The sequence below is a fragment of the Sorex fumeus genome, unplaced genomic scaffold, assembly GCF_029834395.1.
Source record: "Sorex fumeus unplaced genomic scaffold, SorFum_2.1 ptg000037l, whole genome shotgun sequence".
Lineage (NCBI taxonomy): Eukaryota > Metazoa > Chordata > Mammalia > Eulipotyphla > Soricidae > Sorex > Sorex fumeus.
The window spans coordinates 43,376,275-43,401,209 of record NW_026606094.1 but is presented as its reverse complement, the minus strand read 5'-3'; the positions used below and the strand labels follow the sequence as shown (position 1 = coordinate 43,401,209).

At 36.5% G+C, this 24,935-nt stretch overlaps 1 protein-coding gene across 7 annotated transcripts in view; it reads right to left on the bottom strand.

Moving 5' to 3' along the window:
- AKAP9 (A-kinase anchoring protein 9) overlaps positions 1-24,935 on the bottom strand; it is a 153,745-nt gene that overhangs the window by 101,682 nt on the left and 27,128 nt on the right. For 6 of the 7 annotated variants that reach the window (XM_056118632.1, XM_056118633.1, XM_056118637.1 and 3 more), the window contains exons 2-8: positions 19,552-19,803; positions 16,719-16,763; positions 11,144-11,197; positions 10,607-10,777; positions 8,586-8,741; positions 5,585-5,782; positions 107-2,491 (exon numbers count right to left, since the gene is read on the bottom strand). In XM_056118632.1, coding sequence (XP_055974607.1) covers positions 107-2,491; positions 5,585-5,782; positions 8,586-8,741; positions 10,607-10,777; positions 11,144-11,197; positions 16,719-16,763; positions 19,552-19,803 — 3,261 coding nt within the window. The remainder of the gene's footprint in view (positions 1-106; positions 2,492-5,584; positions 5,783-8,585; positions 8,742-10,606; positions 10,778-11,143; positions 11,198-16,718; positions 16,764-19,551; positions 19,804-24,935) is intronic. The other variant, XM_056118636.1, reaches the window with a different exon arrangement.

Below are 24,935 nucleotides of genomic sequence, written 5' to 3'. Positions count from 1 at the left end.
TATGTTTTATGAAAATGAAGAACTTTAGTATGTAAAGCACATTCCCACTGAGTTTTAGTGTACATATATATATACACATAAACTGTGTGTATAAATGCAAACATACCTGTTCTGATTTAAGTATGCTGAGTTCCCACTGAAGTCTATCATTTTCACTTGGCACCACAGACCCAAGTGATGCTTCATGTGTCACTGTGGGAAAATGATCCAAAATCAACTGTTCTTGATTGCTTACTTTTCCAACAGTAATACTTTCCAAAGGAATGTGATCATCCTCCATTTTTTTGGATTGTTTGCCAAAATTGCTATTTATCTTAGAAAATGTACTTCCAGAATCACTGCTTGTAAAAGTTAGATCTCCATCTTTTAAAGAACTTAATTGACCATCACATACACTTATATTTTCTGTCCTATTATGGTCAATTATGATTTCTAGCTCTCTACATCTCAACATAACTTGTTCTTTCTCTTGCTTTAAAGATTTAACTTCTTCACTTAGAAGACCAATCTCATCATGCTTCTGTTTTAACTGTTCAGAAAGATCAGACAGTTTCTCTGACAGTTCTAACTTTTCCCGTTTTGTTACTTCAAGTTTTTCCATAAGTTCTGTTGTATCTTTCTCAACAACCTCACCAGTTTCCAAGGATTCTGTGATAAAAGTTTTGTCATCAAAGACTGTGCTTTTCATTTTGGCAACAGCTGGATTTATTCTTTGCAAATGATGAAGCTCTTCACTAAGTGCTTTAAGCTGACTTTTATACTCTACTTCTTGCTTATTTTTACTGTCTTCTAAATCAGTTTTTACCTTAAGAAGGCAAGCATAATCCTCCTGTAACTCCTGATAATTAACCTCAAAATTTTTTTCAGCAAAGGAAAAAGTGTTCCTTTGTTTTTCAATCTCTTCATTTAGTCTAATACATTGCTTTTTGAGGTCCTCGTTTTCCTCTGCAAGTATTTCAATTTCTTTTTGCCAGCTAGAGTCTTTCGTTTTGGATGTAGTGGAGTCTGTGAAAATTAACCCTTCTTCCTGATTAAAAGGAGTGGACATTTTCAACATGTTTTCAAGGGCATTCTTTTCATCTTTAAGAATGCTATTCTCGGACACAAGCTGTGCAAATTTGTTTTGAAGATCATCCTCTTTTTCCTTCATTTGTTTTTCCAATAATTCAGTTTTAAGTTGTAATTCTTGAACTTCTTGTTCAAGTGTACCCTTTTCCTTTTCCTCTTGTCTTAGTATTTCAATTTCTTTCTGAAGCTCATTGATTTGAAGAGTCATTTCCTCTGATTTTGAATTCACAAGGGACTGTTGTAAATCTTTTAGCTTTGAAATTTCAAACATTAATTGATTCTGCTTAGTTATCAAACTATCTTTTTCAAACTGCATGGTTTCCATCTTAACACTCATTTCATTCTGTAAGTCATCTATCTGCTGTTTATAGTGAATTCCTAAGTTTTCTTTAAGTTTTTCAATATTTATTCTATGTTCAATCTCTAAATCTTCTTTCAACTTTGAAAGTTCTTCTTCATGACTAAACAGAAGCTGTGTCCTCAGTCTCTCTAACTCTGCTTCCTGTGACTCAGCCATCCGGTCCAATACAGCATCTTTCTCTCTTTCCAGCATTTCAAGTTTTATTTTGTAATTTGTAACCTCTGCTTCATGTTTTAATTCAAGTTCCTTCCTGGATTCGGATGCAGAAACAATCTCAGCCTTCAAATCTTCCACAGTACTAAGAGATTTACGTGCTTCACTGAGTTTACTTTCTTGTTCAGCTATTGTCTGTCTAGCTCTTTGAATTTGGTCTCTTGAAAAGCTCAATTCTTCTAAAAGATCTTCAAGCTGTCTCTGTTGCGAAGACTTTTCTTCCAAAATTACTACCAGTTCTCCCTTGAGTTTTTCTTTTTGAGAATTACTATCTTGTAGTTTTATATTCAGTTCATTTATTGCTACGTTCATTAACTTTATTTGATCTTCATTAACTGTAATATTTGAGTATGATTTTAAAGCATTCTCTAGTTCTTCCTTATGTCGTGTATTAAGTTCATGTATCTCTGCCATGTGTTGTTTTATTAATTCTTGTTTCATTTGTACTATCTGCTGCCCATACATCTCATCCAACTCTGCTCGAAGTTGTTCTAATTTTCTTTCTGTTTCTTGTTCCACTCTTTGTAGGACATCAGTTTCAAATTGGCTACCTTTATGATTTTTCTTCTGAAGTTCTTCAACTGTCCCCATTAATTGTTTTATTTCCTCAGAACACTGTCTTTCTTTTTGCTTGGAATTAGTCAGCTCAAGCTTCATGTTTTTTATCTCTTGATTCTTCTTTAGAAGCTCTTCTTGTAATTCTTCTAGTAATTTGTCAGCAGTTGTTACTTTACCCTTTAGCTCAAGAGTTTTTTTTTCTTCTTCTATTATTCTTATATTTAATTCTTTAATAATAGTCTCCTTTTCCAGTATTTCTTTATTCGAGCTTTCTGCTTTTTTATCTTGTTCCTTTACAAAAGAAAAAAAAAATATATATATGGCATTTTTACTTCCAAGCAACTTAAACTGTTCAATCCATTATCAAATACTGATATAAGTCTTTATTTCATATAATTTCATAAAAAGAAACTGCCAAGTCTATCCTTCAATTTTTCCCAAGTTGAGAAAGAACGTGTGTATCCAACACTGCCTATGATCAAATACTACAACTATACTGGCCTTCTTGGGAAGAAATTTTTCTTACACGTTATGACTAAAAATTTAGTTCCATTAAAATGTGTCGAAACTACTCTTTCTTATTTATTAACCAGTCAACATTCTCATATGCAGAGTTCCCTACAGCCAGAATACTATGAACTCTTTGTAGTTACTGAAGACAATTTTAAATATAAATCAGTGTTCTTCCTACAGATTCTAGTAACTTGAACTTGCATGAAAGAGCAAGAACACCGAAAAGTGTAAAATGATAACAGTAAAACAGGTTTGTATGGGTATGATTTAACTTTACTGCTGTGGCTAAGTAAATCAGAAATTTAGAAATTTACTATTATTAAGAATACTGTAAACAAATGTGCCTGAGAGAGAGAGAGAAAGAGAGAGAGAGAGAGAGAGAGAGAGAGAGAGAAAGAGAGAGAGAGAGAGAGTGCAAGGGGGGCAGGGAGAAGGTGCCCACCAAGCTCACTGAGTGAAAACATCAACACAGAAGGCTCAATCAGCAACCAACCAGCTCAGTAAATCCTCAATGACTTTAGAAACCCCATTGTAAGATATAACAACTAATCATCACAAATTCACTCTTTTCTATTTTCTGGTAATTCCATTTGCCCTTTTATTGTAGTAAGCAATGTAAAGTAAAATTGTTATGTGACTACTTGAGGAGGTAGTTTGGAGGGGAGGGAAACTTGGAACACTGGAGGAGGGAAGATCACAGCAGTGGTGGGGTTGTTGCTGGAAAATTGTATGCCTGAAACAACTGTATTATGAACAACTTTGTAAATCAGTGTTATAATTGTTTTTTAATTAAAAAAGAAATTTAGGAATATGTATTGATATTGGGGCTGTAGTGATAGCACAGTGGGTAGGGCACTTGCTTTGCACGGAGCCGACCCGGGCTGACCCGGGTTTGATTCCTCTGCCCCTCTCAGAGAGCCCAGCAAGCTACTGAGAGTATCATGCTCCCACAGCAAAGCCTGGCAAGCTACCCGTGATGTATTCAATATGCCAAAAAACAGTAACAATAAATCTTATTACTGGTGCTCGCTCGAGCAAATCGATGAACACGGGAGGACAGTATTGATATTAAGCTAATCATATACAAGATAACTTGATGTTAGACTTTCAGATTAAATAGAAATTTGAAAGTAAACAAATATTTTCCCCCCAGTAACTCTGATTTGGTACTCTAATTTTAGAACTGTAGATAATCTTAAACTCAGAATACAGGTCAATACATAACCATAATCAAATAGTTCAAAAAATGTATGAAGTACAGGGAGTCAAACAAAAGCCTCTCTTGTGTATCTGCTAATTAGTTGTCTTAACTACTGAGTTAAGGGTGTAATCCCAAGGAAACAGAAGTAAAATTCACAGATTATAAGTAGATAAGTAATTAAGTAAATAAATAAAATCATCTTGAGTGAGACTTCCACATCAGAAGAACTTAAAAGGCATCACATTGATTCCATGATTATTTATTAAAAAATAAAATTGAATAAATATAATAAATGAGTATGAATGATGTCTTAACATCATTCTAAAAAAAAAACTGTGAAAGCCTAAAAAAGCTGTCTTAAAAGGAAATGTTGGCAATGCCCATTCAAGTACAATTCAGAAAGACACCACACAGAGTTCTGATCCCTCAGGAAGAACCATACCTAATAGAGAAAGAAATGAGAAGATTATAGCAAAGTTTAGGAACGCCAATTCACAGACATGACCATTCCTACTGTGGGTCAAATACATCAGGATATCACAGCCAAATGGCAATGGGCAGTTGTTTTGCCTTATCTCATGCTCACCAAACAACTTTCTAATTTGGGGGGGAATTATTCATATTCATTTGCCTCTGTGAAGAAAGTATAATTATATTAATTTTTAAATGATCTTGTTTGTAAAGAAAGCCCATAATTCATAATTTAAAAGTACAAAATTACAGGTCCAGTCTGTCATTATTTAAATATTATGTTAGTTAACTCATCTATTTGTTAATATTTGTGGCTCTAAACTCAAAACTTGCGGTCATTTGCAGAAGTGCAGAGTGGCAAAAACTACTTAACATGTTTCTAGCTGCTGTCAATCAAGACAACATACTCTCCCTCCTGTTTCTGCTCTCATATGGAGAGAACAGATGGAGGAAAATGGAGGGAGATGATATAGGCAATGCAATATATTGCAAAAATTCTGGTTCTAAAATATTTGCATGGGGGTCTGTATACCAACTCTGCCAACTGCTTGTAGAACTGTTTAAAGCAAGACACTTAAAACTTCAAATCTCATTTTCCTCGTCTGAAAATAAACAAAATGCATACTACCAGGATGGACTATTTTTAGGATGTAACAGTATAACCTATATAAGATGTACATGTATTTGAATAGTGTCTATTTTAATCCCCTTACGAATATTTATTTGTAAATAAGTGTTCGGGCAACTTCATAAAGTGAAATTAGCAAGAATAAAGAGAAATACCTGCATTTTTACTAATTAAAATTCATAACATTTCATTTTACTTTGAAATGTTTTCAGAATTTCCTAACAATGGGTAAATGAGTAAAATGTATTTAGATGAAAAGATAGAAATTTTAAATATAAATTTACATTCTTCTGAGAACTCAGCTTAAAACAGGTTGATCACTTTCAAGTAACTAATTAATTACCTTTGAAACTATTACTGCAAGAATCCTAGCAGCATTTGAAATAAATTATTTTACATACTTAAGGAACTGTTGTTAATTATTAAATTTTGTGATCATGTGCATAATAAAAAGATTAAAAAACACTTGAATAATAAAAAGATTAAAAACACTTAAAAAAGATTAAAAAAGCTTTTAAAATTAAATGTAAAAGCTCCTGGACACTGGCTGACTTGCTGAAAATAAACATACCATTTCACATGCTCTAATTTTCTCTTGTAAGAAGTTAATTTGCATTTTGAAGTCCTCTTTCTTCTTTTGATAGTCTTCTAATAAATGGTCTTGTTCTTCCAGCTGTTGCTGATGAGTGAGGATCTGTTGTTTGGCTTGTAGTAAATCTGCAGCTGTGTTACTGTGAGTGCTGTTTCTCAGAGTTTCACTAGCATGTAACTTGAAAATAGAAAGAAAGCCAAAAGGATTAAAATCTGAAGTAGTCGCACTAAGAAACAGACATCTCTTGGTATATTATTCAACTCACAAATGCTCTAGGTAAAATGCACTAGATTTTTCAAGCCTGAGTCCCAGCAAATATGTTATCATGAATGATCAGATAAGCAAAGTCACATTACCCAGACTGAACCAATAAAATTACCTTTCCCATAAAAACAAAGAAACAAACAAAACCCAAAAAACAGTCTAGTTGGGGCTGGAGCGACAAAACAGTTGGTATGGGTGCTTGCCTTGCATATAACTGACCTGCGTTTGATCCCTGACATCCTATGTGGTTCCCTGAGTCCTCTAGGAGTGATCCCTGGACACAGAGCTAGGAAGCTAGGGGCAAGTCCTGAGCACAGCTGGGTGTGACAAAAGAAAAAAAAAGAAAAGGAAAAGAAAAAGGGGAAGTCTAGAGAGAAATTAAGACCGAAAACATGCAGAAACGCAATGTAAAAGACAGTACTTCCTGAATCCCTAACAACTTTCTGTTTTTAAAATTTCAATTCCTTTCAGAGGACTGGATTTATTATTGTCTTGAATTCTGAAAGATAAGCCTGTTCCTTTACATTACATTATTCAAAGAAATAAAACACTCCTGAAATTCATATGGAACAATAACCTCCCTAAATAGCTAAAGAAATCCTTGAAAAAGAAAATAGGTAGTATCACCTTTCCCAACTTCAAACTGTACTACAAAGCAGTAGTAATTAAAACAACATGATTTTGGGCTAGAAGGAGACCTGCAGATCAATGGAACAGAGTTGAATAGAGTTGAATATTCTGTCACAGACTCTCAATTATATGATCACTTAATCTTTGATAAAGGAGCAAGAAATGTGAAGTGGAACAAGGAAAGTCTCTTCAACAAGTGGTGCTGGGAAAACTGGACAGCTACCTGCAAAAAAATGAACTCTGACCTCTGTCTAATGCTAGGCACAAAAATCAGATCAAAGTGGATTAAAGACCTCAATATCAGACATGAATCCATAAGGTACACAGAGGAAAATGTAGGCAGAACTCTCCATTGACGTTCAAAACATCTCTAAGGATGAAACACCACTGACCAAGCAAGTGGAAACACATAAACAAATTGGACTACATTAAACTAAGAAGCTTCTGCACCTCAAAAAAAAAAAAAAACACTGACCAAAATACAGAGAGAGCCTATGGGATGGGAAAGAATATTTACCCAATACCCATCTGATAAGGGGTTAATATCCAGGATATGCAAGACACTACTAGAATCATACAAGAAAAAAATCTCCAACCCCATAAAAAATGGGGAGAAGAAATGAACAGAAGCTTCCTCAAAAAAGAAAAACAAATGGCGAAAAGAAATGAAAAAATGTTCTAAATCGCTAATCATCAGGGAGATGCAAATCAAAACAACAATGAGATATCATCTCACACCACAGAGACTGGCCCACATCCACAAGAACAAGAACAACCAATGCTGGCATGATGTGGGGAAAAAGGGATTCTCTTTCATTGTTGTAGGAATGCTGACTGGTTCAGCCTTTTTGGAAAACAATATGGGCATTCCTTCAGAAACAAGAAATTGAGCTTCCATATGACCCCACAATACAACTTCTGGGAATATATCTCGAGGATGCAAAAAAGCAGAGTAGAAATGACATCTGCACCTGTCTGTTCATTGTAGCCCTGTTCACAATAGCCAAAATCTGGAAACAAACCAAGTGCCCTAGAACAGATGACTGGTTAAAGAAACTTTGGTACATCTACACAATGGAATACTATGTAGCTGTTAGGAAAGGTGAAATCATGAAATTTGCTTGTAAGTGGATGGTCATGGAGAGTACCAGGCTGAGTGAAATGAGTTAGAAAGAGAGGGGCAGACATAAAATGACTGCGCTCATTTGTGGAATATAAAATAACATAATATGAGACAGATACCCAAAGACAATAGACACAAGGGCTAGGAATATTGCTCCATATTTGGAAGCCTGCCTCATGTGCTAGGGGGTAAAGGCAGCTGGAATAGAGAAGGGTAAGTCAATGATGGTTGGAGGAATCGTTTGGGATGGGAGATGTATGCTGAAAGTAGATAAAGGACCAAACGTGATAGCCTCTCAGTATCTGTTTTGCAAATCATAATGCCAAAAGTAGAGAGTGAGTATAGGGGGAAACTGTCTGCCATAGAGGCAGGGGCAGGGTTGGAATGGGGGGATAGTGGAGATATTGGTAGTAGAAGATGTGCACTGGTGGAGGGATGGGTGTTCGGTCATTGTATGACTGAAACTCAAACATGAAAGCTTTGTAACTGTATCTCACAGTGATTCAATTTAAAAAAAAAAAAAGAAAAGGAGGAAAAAATTACTTTAGTTTAAGTTTTGTCAATTTCCTTTCATTTGACATCAAAAACCCTTGATTAATACAAATTTCATGGTTTTACTTAATGTATTTATTTATTATAGATGCCCTTTTAGAACCTAGATAAAATAAAATTATACCAGTATGAGCAAAGGCAAGATGCAACTACAGAATAATTTCTGAAAATAATCAACCCAGCCTAGCTTTACAAGGCTTTGTAGGATTCAAACTGTAGCCAAAAAGAAGTTGAAAAAAAATGATGACAGTAAGAAACTGAAAAGTGTAATTAAATTCTTGATTAACATAACAGATTTTCATTCATTTTTCTAATCCTTTGCATAATAGACAAAGGACTTAAAAAATTTAAATGTGGCTAGCTTTAAAAATTCATAGCTAAAAACCTGATAATTTGTTCTGTCATACTTACATACTGGAATTGAATCTGCAATTTTTGACTTTGTTCTGTCAGTTCCAGAAATTCTCTCATTGTCTCATCCTTTTCTCTTCTGGCTTGTTGTAAATTAGCAGTGAGCTGGGTTATGATACCATCTCTTTGTTTAATCGCAGCTTCAAATTCTTGCAACTAAGATATCAGTAAAAATAATAAGTGCTATGCTAATCTTCTTAATAAAATTTATTATAGTAATCATTACTCAAAAATATGATACTCAAAACACATTGGCAGAGATACGCAATTTGCAAGTAATCTCCCTCATTTAAAAGCTATTAGCCTGCAAGAATTAGTTTTAATTCCAAATAAACTTTATAAAATTTCATGAGGGCAGGAAAGATAGCCCAAAGGGCTGAAGCACGTGCTTTATATTCCGGAATCTGGATTTGTTTCACCACACAATATCCCCCACACCCTTACACCCGTAGCGCCACTGAGTGTACCATTCCCCTGAAAACAAAATTTTTAAAAAATTGAACAAAGAAAATACATAGGGTCTGACATTCATGTCTTTTACTTCTAGAAGAAAAAGTGTTTTTACATTCAGGAATGTCTTGATCAGTTTCTAGGCAGTATCACCATAGAGGAAAAAATAAAACTGAAATAATTCTGTAATCATTACTAATGTTCTACTTCACTCTGCTTCCATGAGATTGCTACAAACAGAGCTCAGCTCAACCAGAAGAAAATGCATATGTAGACTCTATGACATTTTAAATGAAATCCTTTAATACATGTAAGTCATCAATTCCTGGCACTGCCAAGAATAAAAATAAAAAGCCAAGGTTGCCCCTGTGGCCCCCATTACACTGCAGGATACAAGAACTGCAGGATACAATCTCTGGCCCTCTCAGCATTGCTTGGAAGCATGGCTCCAAAAACATAAAGAAGTAGGCAGTACAAGGACTTAATGCAGAGCCTGGCAGCTTGCGACAGAAAAGTGAATGGACTATGCGTTAATCCACGTCACCAAGCCTCCAGAGCGACAGAAACCAATCTCATAATTATCCTGCTCTCGGCAGAAATACTTCCAGGCTTAATAAGTAAAATATCAGAAATCCAAAATCGCGCGGGCACGACATCATTTGGTTCTTGTAACCAGCTGTAGAAAACAAATTATTTTGCAATGCCTTTTCAGCAGGTCTGATTTTGGGGTGTAAACTCTAAACAATAATGGTGCATCTTTTGTTGAAACAATCAATCTAATCAAAATAGATAGAGTGCTAATTAGAATTCATCTGCCTCACAGGCATTGGGAGGGGTGGGAGGGGGTGTATATTGGGGTTCTTGGTGGTGAAAAATAAGTACTGGTGAAGGGAAATGTGTTTGATCATTGTATGACCGAGACTTAAACTTGAAAGCTTTGTAACTTTTCCCAGTGATTCAATAAATAAATTTAAAAAAAAAAAGTAGGTAGACAAATTATTTTCATGTTAAACCACAATTTTCTCCAAGGTGGATTATAGAAACATTTATTATTTACTGAAGTGATTTCAGTGTAGTTATCTAATAAAATTAAATAAAAGTTAGTGGCCAGAGACATAGTACAGCAAATAAGGCACTTGCTTTGCATGCAGCTGATCCAGGTTCAATACCTGGAACCCCATATGGTCCCCTGAGTTCCCCACCAGTAGTGAACCCTAAGCATAGAGTCAAGAATAAGCCCTGAGCACTGGTAGGTATGGAAAAAACAAAAAAGTTAATAGAATCCTAGTTTTAGGTAGTGGGTTTTATATGTGTAAGGATTAATACTATCAGAAGAAATTAAGTATTTTATGGGTGGGGTGGAGAGAGGGAATCTGGGAACTTGGAGGGAAGTTGACACTGGTAGAGGGATTGGTAATGAATTATTGTATGTCTAATTTGCAAACTATCAGTAACCTTGTAAATCACAGCTCTTTAATAAGTCTTTTTAAAACAATGTTTACTTATACTATAACAGAAATCCCCCCCCCCATTTTTTAAAACAAAATAAATGTCATATAAGGTAACCATACCTGCTGCAGCCCTTCAGAACCATAAGTGGCCCTCATTTCTTCCAGCTCTCTATTTAACTCCTCAATCTCATGCTGTTTCCCAGCCAGCTCATTTTCCATCATCTCTAGGTGGGTCTGATTATACTGTGCTCCATGTTCAGAGGATGAGTCATCAACTCCAAATTCTTTATCCTAAATCAATGAAAAATTTTTAATAATTCAGCACTAGAAATATTGATCAGGAAGAATTCCAAAGCAGAGTTCAATTTAAAAGTAACTAATAACCCAAGAGCTTACTGGTATAGCAATCGATTTTCTTGACTATGTGATATGTACCTCAAAAGCAAAAATGTGTTTTCATCAAATTTTGTTACAATTGAGTTTTATAACTGTAAGTATCTTTTTATAGATTTTCATAAAGGTAAATCTGTTTTATAAAACACTGAAAGCATTTAGAAATAATAGAAAGTAGTACATGCAAGAAAAATTTTGTTAGTAAGCCACACAATTTTAAATAGTGTAAAACATTAGTATCATGAGTAGTTTTAAATACTATACCCTTAAAAAATTGGTAGGATTTTCTGTTCTCACAAAAAAACTGCAACCATTTACCTGTATAAAAACAATTTGCTGATAGTTAAGATTTTAGATAAAATTTTATTTAACAGTAACAATTATATTTTTACTAACTGTAATCATTCTTAAGGTTTAAAGAAAACATCTCATTGGAAAAATATGCAGTGATTAAATTTAGGTATCTGAAAGACATAATGAGAATTTGTGGTACCAATTAATTTGCAAACATTTGGATGCTGAAATGCAAAACATTCTGCAGTATACACTTTTGCTTATGTGAATTAAAATGCTAGGAACAAATTCAGTTTTGTCTTCTAAAGAGCAACCATAAACATCAAGTTACTAGATCCTTATACTGCCTCATACTAAATACTGCCTTCAAATTTTTTAGAAACATATTTATTTTTGATTAAAAACACCATATGACCACGACCAAGCAGGATTCATCCCAGGGATGCAAGGATGCTTTAACATTTGGAAGTCTATCAACATAATCCATCATATCAATAAAAAAAAGATAAAAACCATATGATCATAGCAATAGATGCAGAGAAAGCATTTGACAAGATACAGCACCCATTTATGATGAAAACTCTCACCAAAATGGGTATTGAAGGAACTTTCCTCAATATAGTTATAGCAATCTAACACATTATCCTCAATGGGGTAAAACTAAGAGCCTTCCCTCTAAGATCAGGGACAAAACAAGGAGGCTCACTCTCACCACTTCTACTCAACATAATACCAGAAGTACTTGCAATAATGGTTAAGCAAGAAAAAAGATATTAAGGGAAAGGAAGAAGTCAGGCTCTCACTATTTGCAGATGATATGACACTATATTTAGAGAACCCTAAAGCCTCTACCAAGAAGCTCCTAGAAACAATAGACTTGTAAAGTCACAAGCTATAAAATCAATACCCAAGAGTCCATGGCTTTCCTATATGCAAATAATGAGAGAAGAAAGCAATATGAAAAAAGCAATCCAATTCAAAATCATGCCTCAGAAAATCAAATAGCTCAGAATCAGTTTAACTAAGGAGGAAAGGGACCTGACAAAGAAAACTACAAAATGCTACTTCAAGAAATAAGGACACAAGGAAATGGAAACACATTCCCTGCTCATAGATTGGGAGAATTAACATCGTCAAAATGGCAATACTCCCCAAAGCATTATACAGATTCAATGCAATCCCTATAAAGATACTCATGACATTCTTTCAAAATGGCAATACTCCCCATTGCATTATACAGATTAAATACAATCCCTTTAAGGATACCCATGACATTCTTCAAAGAAATTGATCAAACACTCCCGAAATTCATATGGAACAACAAGTGCCCACAAGTAGCCAAAGCAATTCTCGGGAAAAAGAAGATGGGAGGCATCACCTTCCCCAACCTCAAATTATACTACAAAGTGGTAATAATTAAAATATCATGGTATTGGAACAAAGGCAGAGCCACAGACCAATACAACAGGGTTGAATATCTTTACACACACCCTCAAATATCACTTAATCACTTAATCTCACCCTCAAATATATGATCATATATCTATGTAAAATTAGACACATATGTAAAGTTCTTATTGTTGAACATATTCTAACTTTATTCTGTAGGACTTACATTCAAAAAGCAATAGTGGGCAGCAAAGAACTGGGTGCATTCTTTGCCTGCTGGAGCTCTGGGTTCAGTCCCTAGTACTGCACGGTTGCTTGAGCACCACTAAGGCGCAATCCCCATGCAAAGAACTGGGAGTAGCCCTGAATGTCACTGGGTATGGCCCCCAAACAAAACACAGAAACATATTTCCACCTTTTAAATACAACACACCACAAATATGTATCAGAGATTTATGTGTCTTTTCAACTTGTTTCTATTATGTACCACAACTAAGAGTACCCAAGGGCTACTTTCAGCCCAGCAGTACTTGGGGGTGTTTCTCCTGGTGATGCTGAGGGACCATGTGGTACAATGAATACAACCTCAGATTCCACCTATGAAGCATGTGCTCTAGCCACTTGAGCCAAATTTGCAAACCCATTGACCTATAGTTTCAATATATTTTTCTAGACCTCAAAATCACATTAAAAATTTTAATTTAGACAAATTGCAAATATTATTAATGTATCTTTACAAAATGAGAATCTGAAAATAACAATCTTTTGGTGCCTTTAAATTTTTCAAATTTAGGGCCACGGAGATAGTACAGTGGGTAGGCGCTTGTCTTGCACAGGTTCCATCCCCACATCCCACATTGTCCCTGGAGCACTGCCAGGAGTGATTCCTGAGAAGAGAGCCAAAGTAACCTCTAAGCACTGCTGGGTGTAACCCCCCAAATCCAAATAATAATAATAACAATAATAATAATAATAATTTTTTAAATTTTTTAAAGTCTTCTAATTTATATTAAACTTTCAAATTTATATCGAATTTTACTTCTATCCCAAACATGAAAAATAACTAAATTTCAGCTAAATTCAACAGGGCTATATGAGATAGTCTGAGCTGCAAGTATATTAAAAAATCTTTCACTTTGGGGGCCACAGAGATAGTTCAAAGAATGGGAACACATGTTTGCATGTGGAAGTCCTGTGCTCTATTTCTGGCATAGCATGTAGACCAATGTCCCAGAATTGCCTGAAGAGACCTTCAAGAACCAGTTTAGCTATGGCTCCCAAATATATATCTTAATTTCACTTTCGGCTATGGATGCAGCTCACTACCAGAGTGCAAGATTCACATGTATCAAACATTCACATGTATGTCCTGGGTTCAATTCTTAGAATCATATCTGGACACATAAAATTTCACTTTGTTGTAAAGAATGAGATGCACTTAGTGAAATTACAAGGTCTCGGATAGGAGACCCCATCAAGCACTACCAAATAATCTGAAATTTTGCTTGTTTTTGAGTCATACCCTCTGTGTTCAGGGCTTACTCGTGGCTCTATGCTCAAGGATCACTCTTGGAGGTGATCGGGGAACATATGGGGTGAAAGGATTAAAATTGGGTTGGCCATGTGTAGAGCAAGTGCCTTGCCCACTATCCTCCATCCTCCAGCCCTTCATCTGAAACTTTTTTTTTTGCCTTTTGGGTCACACCCAGCAATGCTCAGGGGTCACTCCTGGCTCTGCACTCAGGAATCACCCCTGGCGGTGCTTGGAGGACCATATGGGATGCCGGGGATCGAACCTGGGTCGGCTGTATGCAAGGCAAATGCCCTACCCAGAGTGCTATTACCCCGGTCCTCATGCGAAATTTTTAGTCAAGACAGACAAGCCATAAGAATACAGGCATTAAAGAAAGTGAAAAGCAGTGTTTCTGAAAAGACATATAAGCAAATTCTCTGATGGGCTGTGATTTCTATTCAAAGTATTCCCATAGAGAAAACTAACTATACAGGGCAACAGTTTCTTTGTTTAACATTTATTTGTTTAATATTGGTTATTTTCCTGACTAGATTTTACTAATAAGCATAATTCCAAGTTTTATGCACATTAAAACTGTGTAAAAGTTTTTTGAACTTTCATTAACAATACAAAGAAGCAATATGTTCTTAACAATTATTTAAGGTTATTTTTTTTTCCTGTTAGAAACATAAAATAAACTGAAATTATAGAATACAATGAGTTTCTAGGGGGTATGGTGCCAGCAGCAGGTCAATCTGTACCTGTGAGGCGAGTGCATCAGCAGCCTGATGGCGCTTTCAGACTTCCAGATACCCCAAAATTGCTGCTGTGCCTTTGGCCAGACCCCAAAAACTTGGGGCAAAGTTTACCAAGAGTGTAAATGGCCAAAAGTCAGGTATGTGGGAGACACACCCACAAACCACCTCTGGTTCAGCTATATAACTGGAGGCATGAACTCTCTGGTTCCTGACCAAACTGCTTAATGGCCATGATCCCAGAGACTCAGAAACAAATCTGTAAACCCAATGGCTTTTGGCAGAAATGCGTCCAGTCCCTGCGGTAGGTTACCGACACAGGTCACCCCAGGTGGGAATAGGTTTCGTTCCTTGGCCTGTTCCCCCTGGCGGCCTGGTGGCCGCCATCCTCCAGAGGCCACTGGACAGTCAGGCTTAGGCCCACAGTGACAAGACACGAGGGACCTCACAAGATGGAGTTGGAGCCAGCCCTTTCCTCCCCGTCCCAACAAGACCCCAAGTCGCCGCCACAAACGGCCTCTCTGGCTCCTGATCAAGCTGCTTAACGGCCATGATCCCAGAGACTCAAGAACAAATCTTGGAACCCAGCAGGTTTTGGTAGAAATCCCTTCAGATTTAATTGTTAAAATTTTGGAATTTCAAAATCTTGCGGTCACTACTGCTGCCATGAGACATCATATGTTTTTCATAACCAGCAATAGAAAACAAAATGTTGTTGCCTTTTCAGCAGATCTGAGTGTTGGGGTAAAATCCCAAATAATAATGGTAGGTCTGGTATCAAAATATTGAATGTAATTAAAGTAGAGAGAGAGTAATGTGGAAATCATGTGCCCCACAGGTAGGGGAGAGGGTGTGGGATGGGAGTATACTGGGGTTGTTGGTGGTGGAGAACGGGCACTGGTGAAGGTACGGGTATTTCATTGTATGACAGAGACTTAAATCCAAAAGCTTTGTAACTGCTCTCTTGGTGATTCAATAAATAAAATCATAAAAAATGAAAAAAAAGGTGGAGTTCATGCCCAATTCAATCAGCTAATCAGTGGCTGAATAAATAGCAGTACTCCTACACTAAAAAAAAAAAAAAGAAAGAATACAATGAGTTTCTAAACCATTTGAAGTAAGAAATAGCATTCCATGTCCTAAAATTCTGAACCAAAGCAATGACAATTACATTTAAAAGAATATAAAGGTTAATAAAATGACTATTTGTTGCAAACACATAAGGATTATTTCCTAAAAAGTGGACAATGCCTACATTACCTAAAAGTAGTTTTATCACACAAAATAAAAATTATAACATTAATTTTTAATAAATACACTTATAAAGTTAATTAGTATTAAACATAATTCTCAAAATAAATTAGACCATATTATGAAACATTTACTCTATTAAATAGGAATGCCTTGCAATGATCACATACCCTAAAAATTTATTATCAAACATTCCTAGAAAATAAAACTAGCTCTTTATCTAATGGAGAGCAAGTTATTCAGACAAACTTAAGACTTCTAGTCACTAAAAGCACAAAAAGATGTACCATAAAATCATAATTTTAGTTTTACTAGGTCATTTAAAAACTACGTCTTCTTATATTTATAAAAATAAACATAACTAGCAAAAAAAGTACTAATAATAGTGTGTTCATGTATCGTTATTTCTTTTTTTGGGGGGGGGGGGTCACACCTGGCATGCACAGGGGTTATTCCTGGCTCTGCACTCAGGAATTACTCCTGGCGGTGCCCAGGAGACCATATGGGATGCTGGGAATCGAACTCAGGTTGGGCCGCGTGCAAGGCAAATGCCCTACCCACTGTGCCATTGCTCCAGCCCCTCATGTATTGCTATTTCAAAAATAATACAAAATATCAACATAGAAGTTATTCTTACCTCTGAACTGTAATCATCTGCTGTAGTTGAGATTTCACTTTCAGGCTAAAATAAAAACAAATTATATTAAGGCCATTTCTTAGAAAATATTATTTTTTATAATTACACTTTTTTCCTAAATATCATGCTCTACTAAGCTATTATTTTAGAAATATATGGACCATAGCAATATATAGTGTGTAGGGCACTTGCCTTGCATCCAGCTCACCCAGATTCAATCCCCAGCACCCCACATGGTTCCCTGTGCCTTCCAGGAGTGATTCCTGAATGCAGAATCAGGAATAAGTGCTCAGCACTCGGTACGCCCCCCCCAAAAAAAAGCCCCTTTTTAAAATAAATATATTATGAAAATACTCATAAAAGTATCAGTAGGAGCCAGGAAGATGGCTCAAATGGATGAATCACAACCCTTACAGGTGTGATTGGTAGCATGAAGGCACGTGCCCTTACTGCTGTACCACGTTCCTCTAGTTTTATTTATTTACTTTTGTTTTTGAGGCCACACCCAGTTGTGTTCAGGGCTTACTCCTGGCTCTGTGCTCAGGGATCACATGGGCTTGGGTGCTAGGGATCGAACTCAGATAGGCTGCACGCAAGGCAAGTGCCCTAAATGTTTTACTATCACTCCAGCCCACCTACCGTGGCTTTTTAAAAAGCATCTAAATTTTAATCACTGCAGGTATTTTCCTAAATAATGACAACATAGGGTGACTTTCATATAGGGGCCTTGAATTATATTATAAATCGCTACTATGAACACCAATAAGAAAACAAATTGGAATACCCAGAATGGTAAATTTCAGGGAAGGGGAACTGGGACCACAGTCCATAGTACTCAGGGCTTATTACTAGCTCTGTGTTCAGAGATCACTCCTGGCAACACTTGGGGGACAATTCACGAAGCTGAGGATTGAACCTATGGCGGCAATGTGCAAGGCAAGCACTTTACCTGCTTATCTCTCTGGCCCTGAATGTTAAAAAATGTTGAAGTCTTAAAATGAGGAAGAAAGAATGAGATGTAAAACAGTAATCAAAAGACCAGGATCAAAAACCCATGAACAGATGGCATCATCAGTGAATTTTATAAGAGTTTTTTTTTAAAAAAATATAACTAATACTCAAGTTTCTTAAACATTTCCTAAAAACTGAAGATGAGGGGATGCTTCCAAATACATTTTACAAAGTCAATTATCACTCTAATCTTCAAACCAGGAAAGAATAGTACAGAAAAAGAAATCTATGGGCGGGTGAATACAAATGCAAAAATTCTCAACAAAGCCTTGCCAAAATGAATACAAAATGGCAAGAGAATCATTCACATGACCAAGTGAGATCCATCCAAGAAATGCAAGAATGGTTCAACAAACATGGACCAAAATGTAACAGATCACAGAAACAAGATAAAAATACTATTATTATATCCACTGATACCTAAAACTTGTCAGGATTCAACATCTATTTATGATGAAAACACTCAAATAGTGAAGAAAAAAAACCTATCTCAGTGTAATGAAAGTCAGCCACTAATAAGAAACACAATACTAATATCATATGCAATAAAATAAAAATAAAAATTTTCCCCTAAGATGTGGAACAAGACAAGGATATACATTCTGATATACATTCCAAGGATATACAAGGATATTCACTACTGCTTTTCAAAACAGGTTTGGAAAACTAGTAGGAGCAATTAGGAAAAAAAAAAAAGATATAAATAGAATTCAGATTGAAAAATAAAAAGGAAACCTAACACTATTTGCTGATAACATAAACACATAAATGACCTTATAAACTACTAGAAATGCATTCTCTTTTTTTAAAGAAGGTACAAAATCAATGGTAAGTGAATTGCATTTTTACACACAAACAAGTTAGAGAATAGGGAAATCAAAAAAACAATCTCATTTAAGGACCACAGTTATAGTTCAGCAGGTAAGGCATTTGCATTACATGTGGCCTACCTAGATTTAATTCCCAGCACCCTGAGCACAGTCAGGAGTGATTCCTGAGGCAGGGCCAGGAGTACTAAAGCAATTTACAGATTTAACACAATCCCTATCAAAATACCAATAGCAAAGCATTCTAAAACTTGTATGGTGGGGCTGGAGAGATAGCACAGCAAGTAGGGTGTTTGCATTGCACGCGGCCGACCCGGGTTCCATTCCCTGCATCCTATATGGTCCACTGAGCACCACCAGGACTAATTCCTGAGTGCAGAGCCAGGAATAACTCCTGTGCATCGCTGGGTGTGACCCAAAAAGCCAAAAAAAAAAAAAAACTTGTATGGAGTTAGCAAATAACCTTACTGAATAGCCTAACAATGTCTGAGGGAAAAGAAACTAGAGGGATTGTATACCCCAATTTGAAACTGTAAACAGGGCACTTGCCTTCCATGTGGCAGGATCCAGATTCAATTCCCCAGAACCACATATGGTCCCCAATCACCACCAGGAGTGATCCCTAAGCTCAGAGTCAAGAGTAAGCCCTGAGCACAAGTGGATGTGGCAGACACACACTATGAAAAGGAATGGAGGACTCAAAGAAGGAATGGAGGAGTCAAAGAACTAGCACAGGAATTTAGAGTATCTGCCTTGCAAGCACCTCATCAAGTTCAAGTCCCTGGCATTTCACATGCACACGCCCAATTCTGACAGCTCTGCAGTTTCAACAGGGCAAATCATGTCCTCAGTGTTCACTAATCCATATGTATGATGTTTGATCAATAAATGTTTACTGACTAAAACTCAATACATTGCACAGGGTGCTTATGTGTGTTGCCATTACAAATTTCTACTTGGAAATCTAGTGTATAAAAATCTGAACAAATACTTACTTCAACAGAAAAGACCAGGTCATGTTTGGTTATTTCTCCACTGTGCAGAGTTTGCACTGCAGACTCCGGAGTCACTGTTGGTTCTATCCTCTGAGAATTACTTAAGCACATCTCGTCATTTTGTGATTGCTCAATATTCGAAGCAGGATGTGCTGACACATCATTTTTACTGCTTGAAGTTTTCCTCTTCTTTTTCTGCTTCTTAGGAGTTTGCCCATCAGATTGAGCTTTCTTTAGTCGAAACTGGGCAAGCTATAAGGCAAAAAAGAGTCATCATTTTCAAAGATCAATTCTCTTTATTACTTTATTACCTAATATTTTCTTCCAATTAATTTCATGTCTTTATTATTTAAAAAAAAATCGAAGCTCTAAAGTAATTTTCTTATGGCTTTTGCTTAGGATCTTATCCGGAGTTGCTCAGGGACTACAAGTAGCTCTGTGCTCAGGGGTCTCTCCTGGCAGTGTTTGTGGGACTATATGTGATGCTGGGAATAAAACCAGGGTCAGCATGTAAGGCAATTATCTTAACCCCTTTACTATTTCTCTAGCCCCTTGAGTTCTTTCTTCAAAAGATCAAATCATTACTAAAATTATTATTTAGGGGCAGGAGCAGTAGTACAGCGGTTAGGGTATTTGCCTTGCATGCAGCCAACCCAGGCATTCCGTATGAGCACTACCAGGAGTAATTCCTGAGTGCAGAGCCTGAAGTAAGCCCTGAATATCACAAGCTGTGACCCAAAAAGCAAAAATAAAATAAAATTAAAATTAAATAATTATTTAAAAATAAAACATTATTATTAATGTAAGGATAACTACTAAATTAAAAAGAAATCGGGTATTTCTGAATGAACACTTAAAGTGAATTGAATATTCATTCATATTGAAAAGAATAGGAAACATCATTATCTAAAACAAAAAAATAAGAGAAACATTCTCCTCTGATTTGTTGAGAGTATAATTTCTGGGTGTGAGATTATTTAAAAAATAAGCATAGGATCATTGTGGCACTGTTTACAATAGCCAAAATCTGGGGAAAAAACTGTGTCCTCAAGAACAGACACCTGGTTAAAGAAACTTTGGTAAATCTACACAGTGGAATACTATGCAGCTGTTAGAAAAGATGAAGTCATGAAATTTGCGTATAAATGGATCGACATGGAAAGTATCATGTTAAGTTAAATGAGTCAGAAAGAGAGGGAGAGACTTAGAAAGAATGCACTCATCTGTGAAATATAAAGTAACAGAATGGGAGACTAACACCCAAGAATAGTAGAGATAAGGACCAGGAGGTTTACTCCATGGCTTGGAAGCCTGCCTCAACTGCTAAAGGAAAAGGCAGCTCAGATAGAGACAGGAATACCAAGTAAAGGGTATTTGGAGGACCAACTGGGGTTGGGAAATGCCAGCTGAATGTAGACTATAGATCGAACATAATGGCCGCTCAATGCCTCTAGTGCAAACTACAACACCCAAAGGAAAGAGAGAACAAAAGGGAATGCCCTCCCTCAGAGGCGGGGGGTGGGGGAGGAATGGTTGGAGGGATACTGGGATCATTGATGGTGGAGAATGGGCACTGGTAGAGGGATGGGTACTCGATTATTGTATGACTGAAACGTAAACACGAAGGTTTGTAAGTCTGTAACTGTACCCCATGGTGATTCACTAAAAAAAATTTTTTAAAAAATAAACATAGGAGCTCTAAATGCACTGTTTTGTAAAGGTAAAGGTAAAGGCCCTCCCGTTGATCGTCGATTTGCTCGAGCGGGCCCAGTAACGTCTCCATTGGAGACTTTGTTGTTACTGTGTCTGGCATATCGAATACTCTCGGTAGCTTGCCGGGCTCTCCGAGAGGGGCGGAGGAATCGAACTCGGGTCGGCCATGTTGGCCGCTTGTAAGGCGAACGCCCTACCCGCTGTGCTATCGCTCCAGCCCTGGTACATAAATTTCCACTTTATTGCATTCATTTCTGTCATATGGGACTTCTAATTTATGCTAAATATAACTGGTACACACAAAAAGATATAGAAATGAAAGCTCTGGTCTTATTTCTAATAGAGAAAATTAGAATAATTTAAATATTAAACAATAGTACTTTCCAGCATTTAATCACTGGTATATGTCTCATTAAGAGTCTACAATGTTCTAGGGCTTCCAATATTTATCATTTACTTAACACAAGCTTAACTTGTGTATTTTTAATTTAAATTTATCCTCAAAGGAAACTTTGAATATCATGTATGGAAAGTGATTGCTTTCAAATAAATGAATACAATTAAATTAAACTACAGTCTTCAAATTTTAGATAGTATTAATGCAGGTTATAAGAGAAACAAGTGTTAAAAGGGAATTATATCATCTGAGCTTCAAACAGACTTTTGGCTTGTCATAACAGATGTACTGAAATGAACTTGGAAGAACACCTTTCTTATAATACTATCCAATGTTATTTAATACTGGACTAAATATCACCAAATTATCTCACCACCTAAAATCAGAGGTGTTATATACTTTGTGCAAAGTTGAATTCAATGAAAATAACATAATAAAAGCAAATATTATCATTAACAGTATATGATTCAACAATCCTGTTTCTTGACATCTACCTCAAGGGTCGAAACCATTTCAAAAAGGCATGTGCACTACTATGTTCATTGAAGCACTATTCACAGTAACCCAATCTGGAAACAACCCAAGTGTTAAAGAGAAGATGATTGATAAAGAAACAACCGACTTGATAAAGTAACAACAAGTTACAGACACAATGGAATAGTACTCAGCTATAAGGAAAAAGAAATCACGCAAGGTGCTACTATGTGGATGTATCAGGCTGAATGAAGTCAGCCAGAATGAGAGGGACAGATACAAAATTAACTCTCACATATGTGGGATACAGACACAATAAGGAACTAACAAATTCCAGGGACAACAGAACTTCAGAACTTATTTACTGAACTGGACTTAACATGGAAGGAGGAGATGTGAGAAGGGGACCATGGATATAGGGAAACTGACACTCTAACTAGAGATGTGGTGCTGGAATACTGAAAAGTCCTACCACCACTAACAGCACTGTAATTCATAGTGCCTAAAATTAATTTTTTTAAGTTTATTTTAAAAATATCAAAGTATATCATTATTGATAAAGATGTTTATGACAATAGTCATGTCAAAAATAATATTGCAATAAAATCATTTTAATGAAACAAAATTAGCTTCACTATTTTTTAACAAATATAGGATGAGTCTCAGGCTCAGAGCCTTCAACAACTGTTACTCACCTTGAATTTTAATGTGCAATGTGCATTTTAATGAATTCTTACGTATATACACATAAGCACAGATAAACTCTGAAAGACTGTAACCAGAATAACTTTATCCTATCTCTGAATTTGAGGTTACAGGAATTCTCTAGACTCACTTGAAATTGACATTTTTAAGCAATAAATTTTCTACGTGAAATACTAGTAGTTACTGGTTCCTATATTTATTTTGAACTTTTAAATCATTTTGAAAGGAAAAAAAACACAGTAAGAACAGATGTAAGGTCTCCCAAAAAAGCATCTAGGACTAGAGAGATTTTACAGCAGGTAAGCAATTTGCCTTGCATACAGCTGACCTGGATTCAAACCCTGGCATCACATATGTGTCCCTGAGTCCCGCCAAAAGCAATCCCTGAGCATCATCAGGTATGACTCCAAAAACAAAAGAAAAAATAAGGGGCTGGAGCAATAGTACAGCGGGTAGGGCGTTTGCCTTGCACGCAGCCAACCCAGGTTCGATTCCCAGCATCCGATATGATCCCCTGAGCACCGCCAGGGGTAATTCCTGAGCTCAGAGCCAGGAGTAACCCCTGTGCAATGCTGGTTATGACCCAAAAAGCAAAAAAAAAAAAAAAATAGTGCTACCGGTATGTAAATTACATGTAATTAACTAGATAATTATAAAATATCCAATGAATTTCTTATGATACAAGTATTAATATAACCTTAAAAACTGTTATCATTACTATTAAAATATGAAAAATACCAGACCTAAGCACATCAGTTTACTTTATGCTTATTTTCTACTGTAGATATAAAGTATCTGAGCATGTACTGCTATCTTAATAAAGACACAATTTATATATCTGAAATATATAATCCCCAACTTTATAGAATTAAAAACATCACATTTAAATTTTTCCCAGTTACTCATGGCGTCAGGGGGAGGATGGGAAAGGGGGGGTATACTAGGGATATTGGTGGTGGCGAATGTGCACTGGTGGAGGGATGGGCATTTGACCGTTGTGTGATTATAACCCAAACATTGAAGCTTTTAACTATTTCAAGTGATTCAATAAAATTATAAGTAAATAATTTTTTCCCAGTTAATGAGCGGCTACAGTCAGTCTACTTCAAGTCTGTTTAGGAAACATATAAATTGCCCCTTTTTTTCATTATAAAGGTACTGATATGCATTTAAACCATTTTGGAGGATAGTAAATATCCTCCAAAAATGTTATCTTTAAGAATCAAATGTCTAACTCATCATTTAAAAGAAGACTTAGAAAGAATGCAGTATCAAGCAAAAATATTGACATTCTTGATACTTAGAGTAAGATTCAAAAGTCTCTTTAAATTCCATGCTATTCTACTAGACAATAAATTCAGACAGGCAGAGGGTATCAGGATAAAAATAACAATATTGTTTAAAATTCCAACTTAGATGCATCAGGAGCCTGATGTTGCCTTCAGACTTCCAGAAACTCCAAAATTGCTGCTGTGCCTTTGGCCAGACCCCAACAACTTGGGGCTGAATTTACCAAGAAATCAAACAGCCAAAAGTTTGGTATGTAGGAATCACACCCACAAACCACCTCCAGCTCAGCTATATAAGCTAATATATTGGCCTTATTTCAGAGACCCATAAATCTTGAAAGAGATCAAAAGACACAGTTAGGGCCAGTAGTGCGGTAAGCGGAAACCCGTGATTGAGATCTCCAGGCCCGCCTGGATTGGGACTGGGTCTCTTCCCCAGGCCCCCAGTTTTCCAGTAGCTTGGCAGTCACATCCACAAACTATCTCCTGCTCCATGTAATCTCATCAATGGCCAAGACCCAGAGACTATAAATTAAAGCTCCCGGAAGAGAACGCCGCAGAATGTCCTGAGCCCATGGTAGGCTGTCTTCAACTGGGCACCTTGAAGGGGGGTGGGTTGAGTTCCCCTCCCCACTCCAAGCAGACACCCGGCAGCTGAAAGCCTCCAGAACCCAACCACCACCATGCACAAGGATACTCTCCCCGTGCTCGGACAAGCCTCACCCAAGATGGGATGAACCTCATACGAGAGCAGACCAGCAGGAAAACCCAGGTATGTGGGAACCTGTGACTGAGATCTCCAAGCC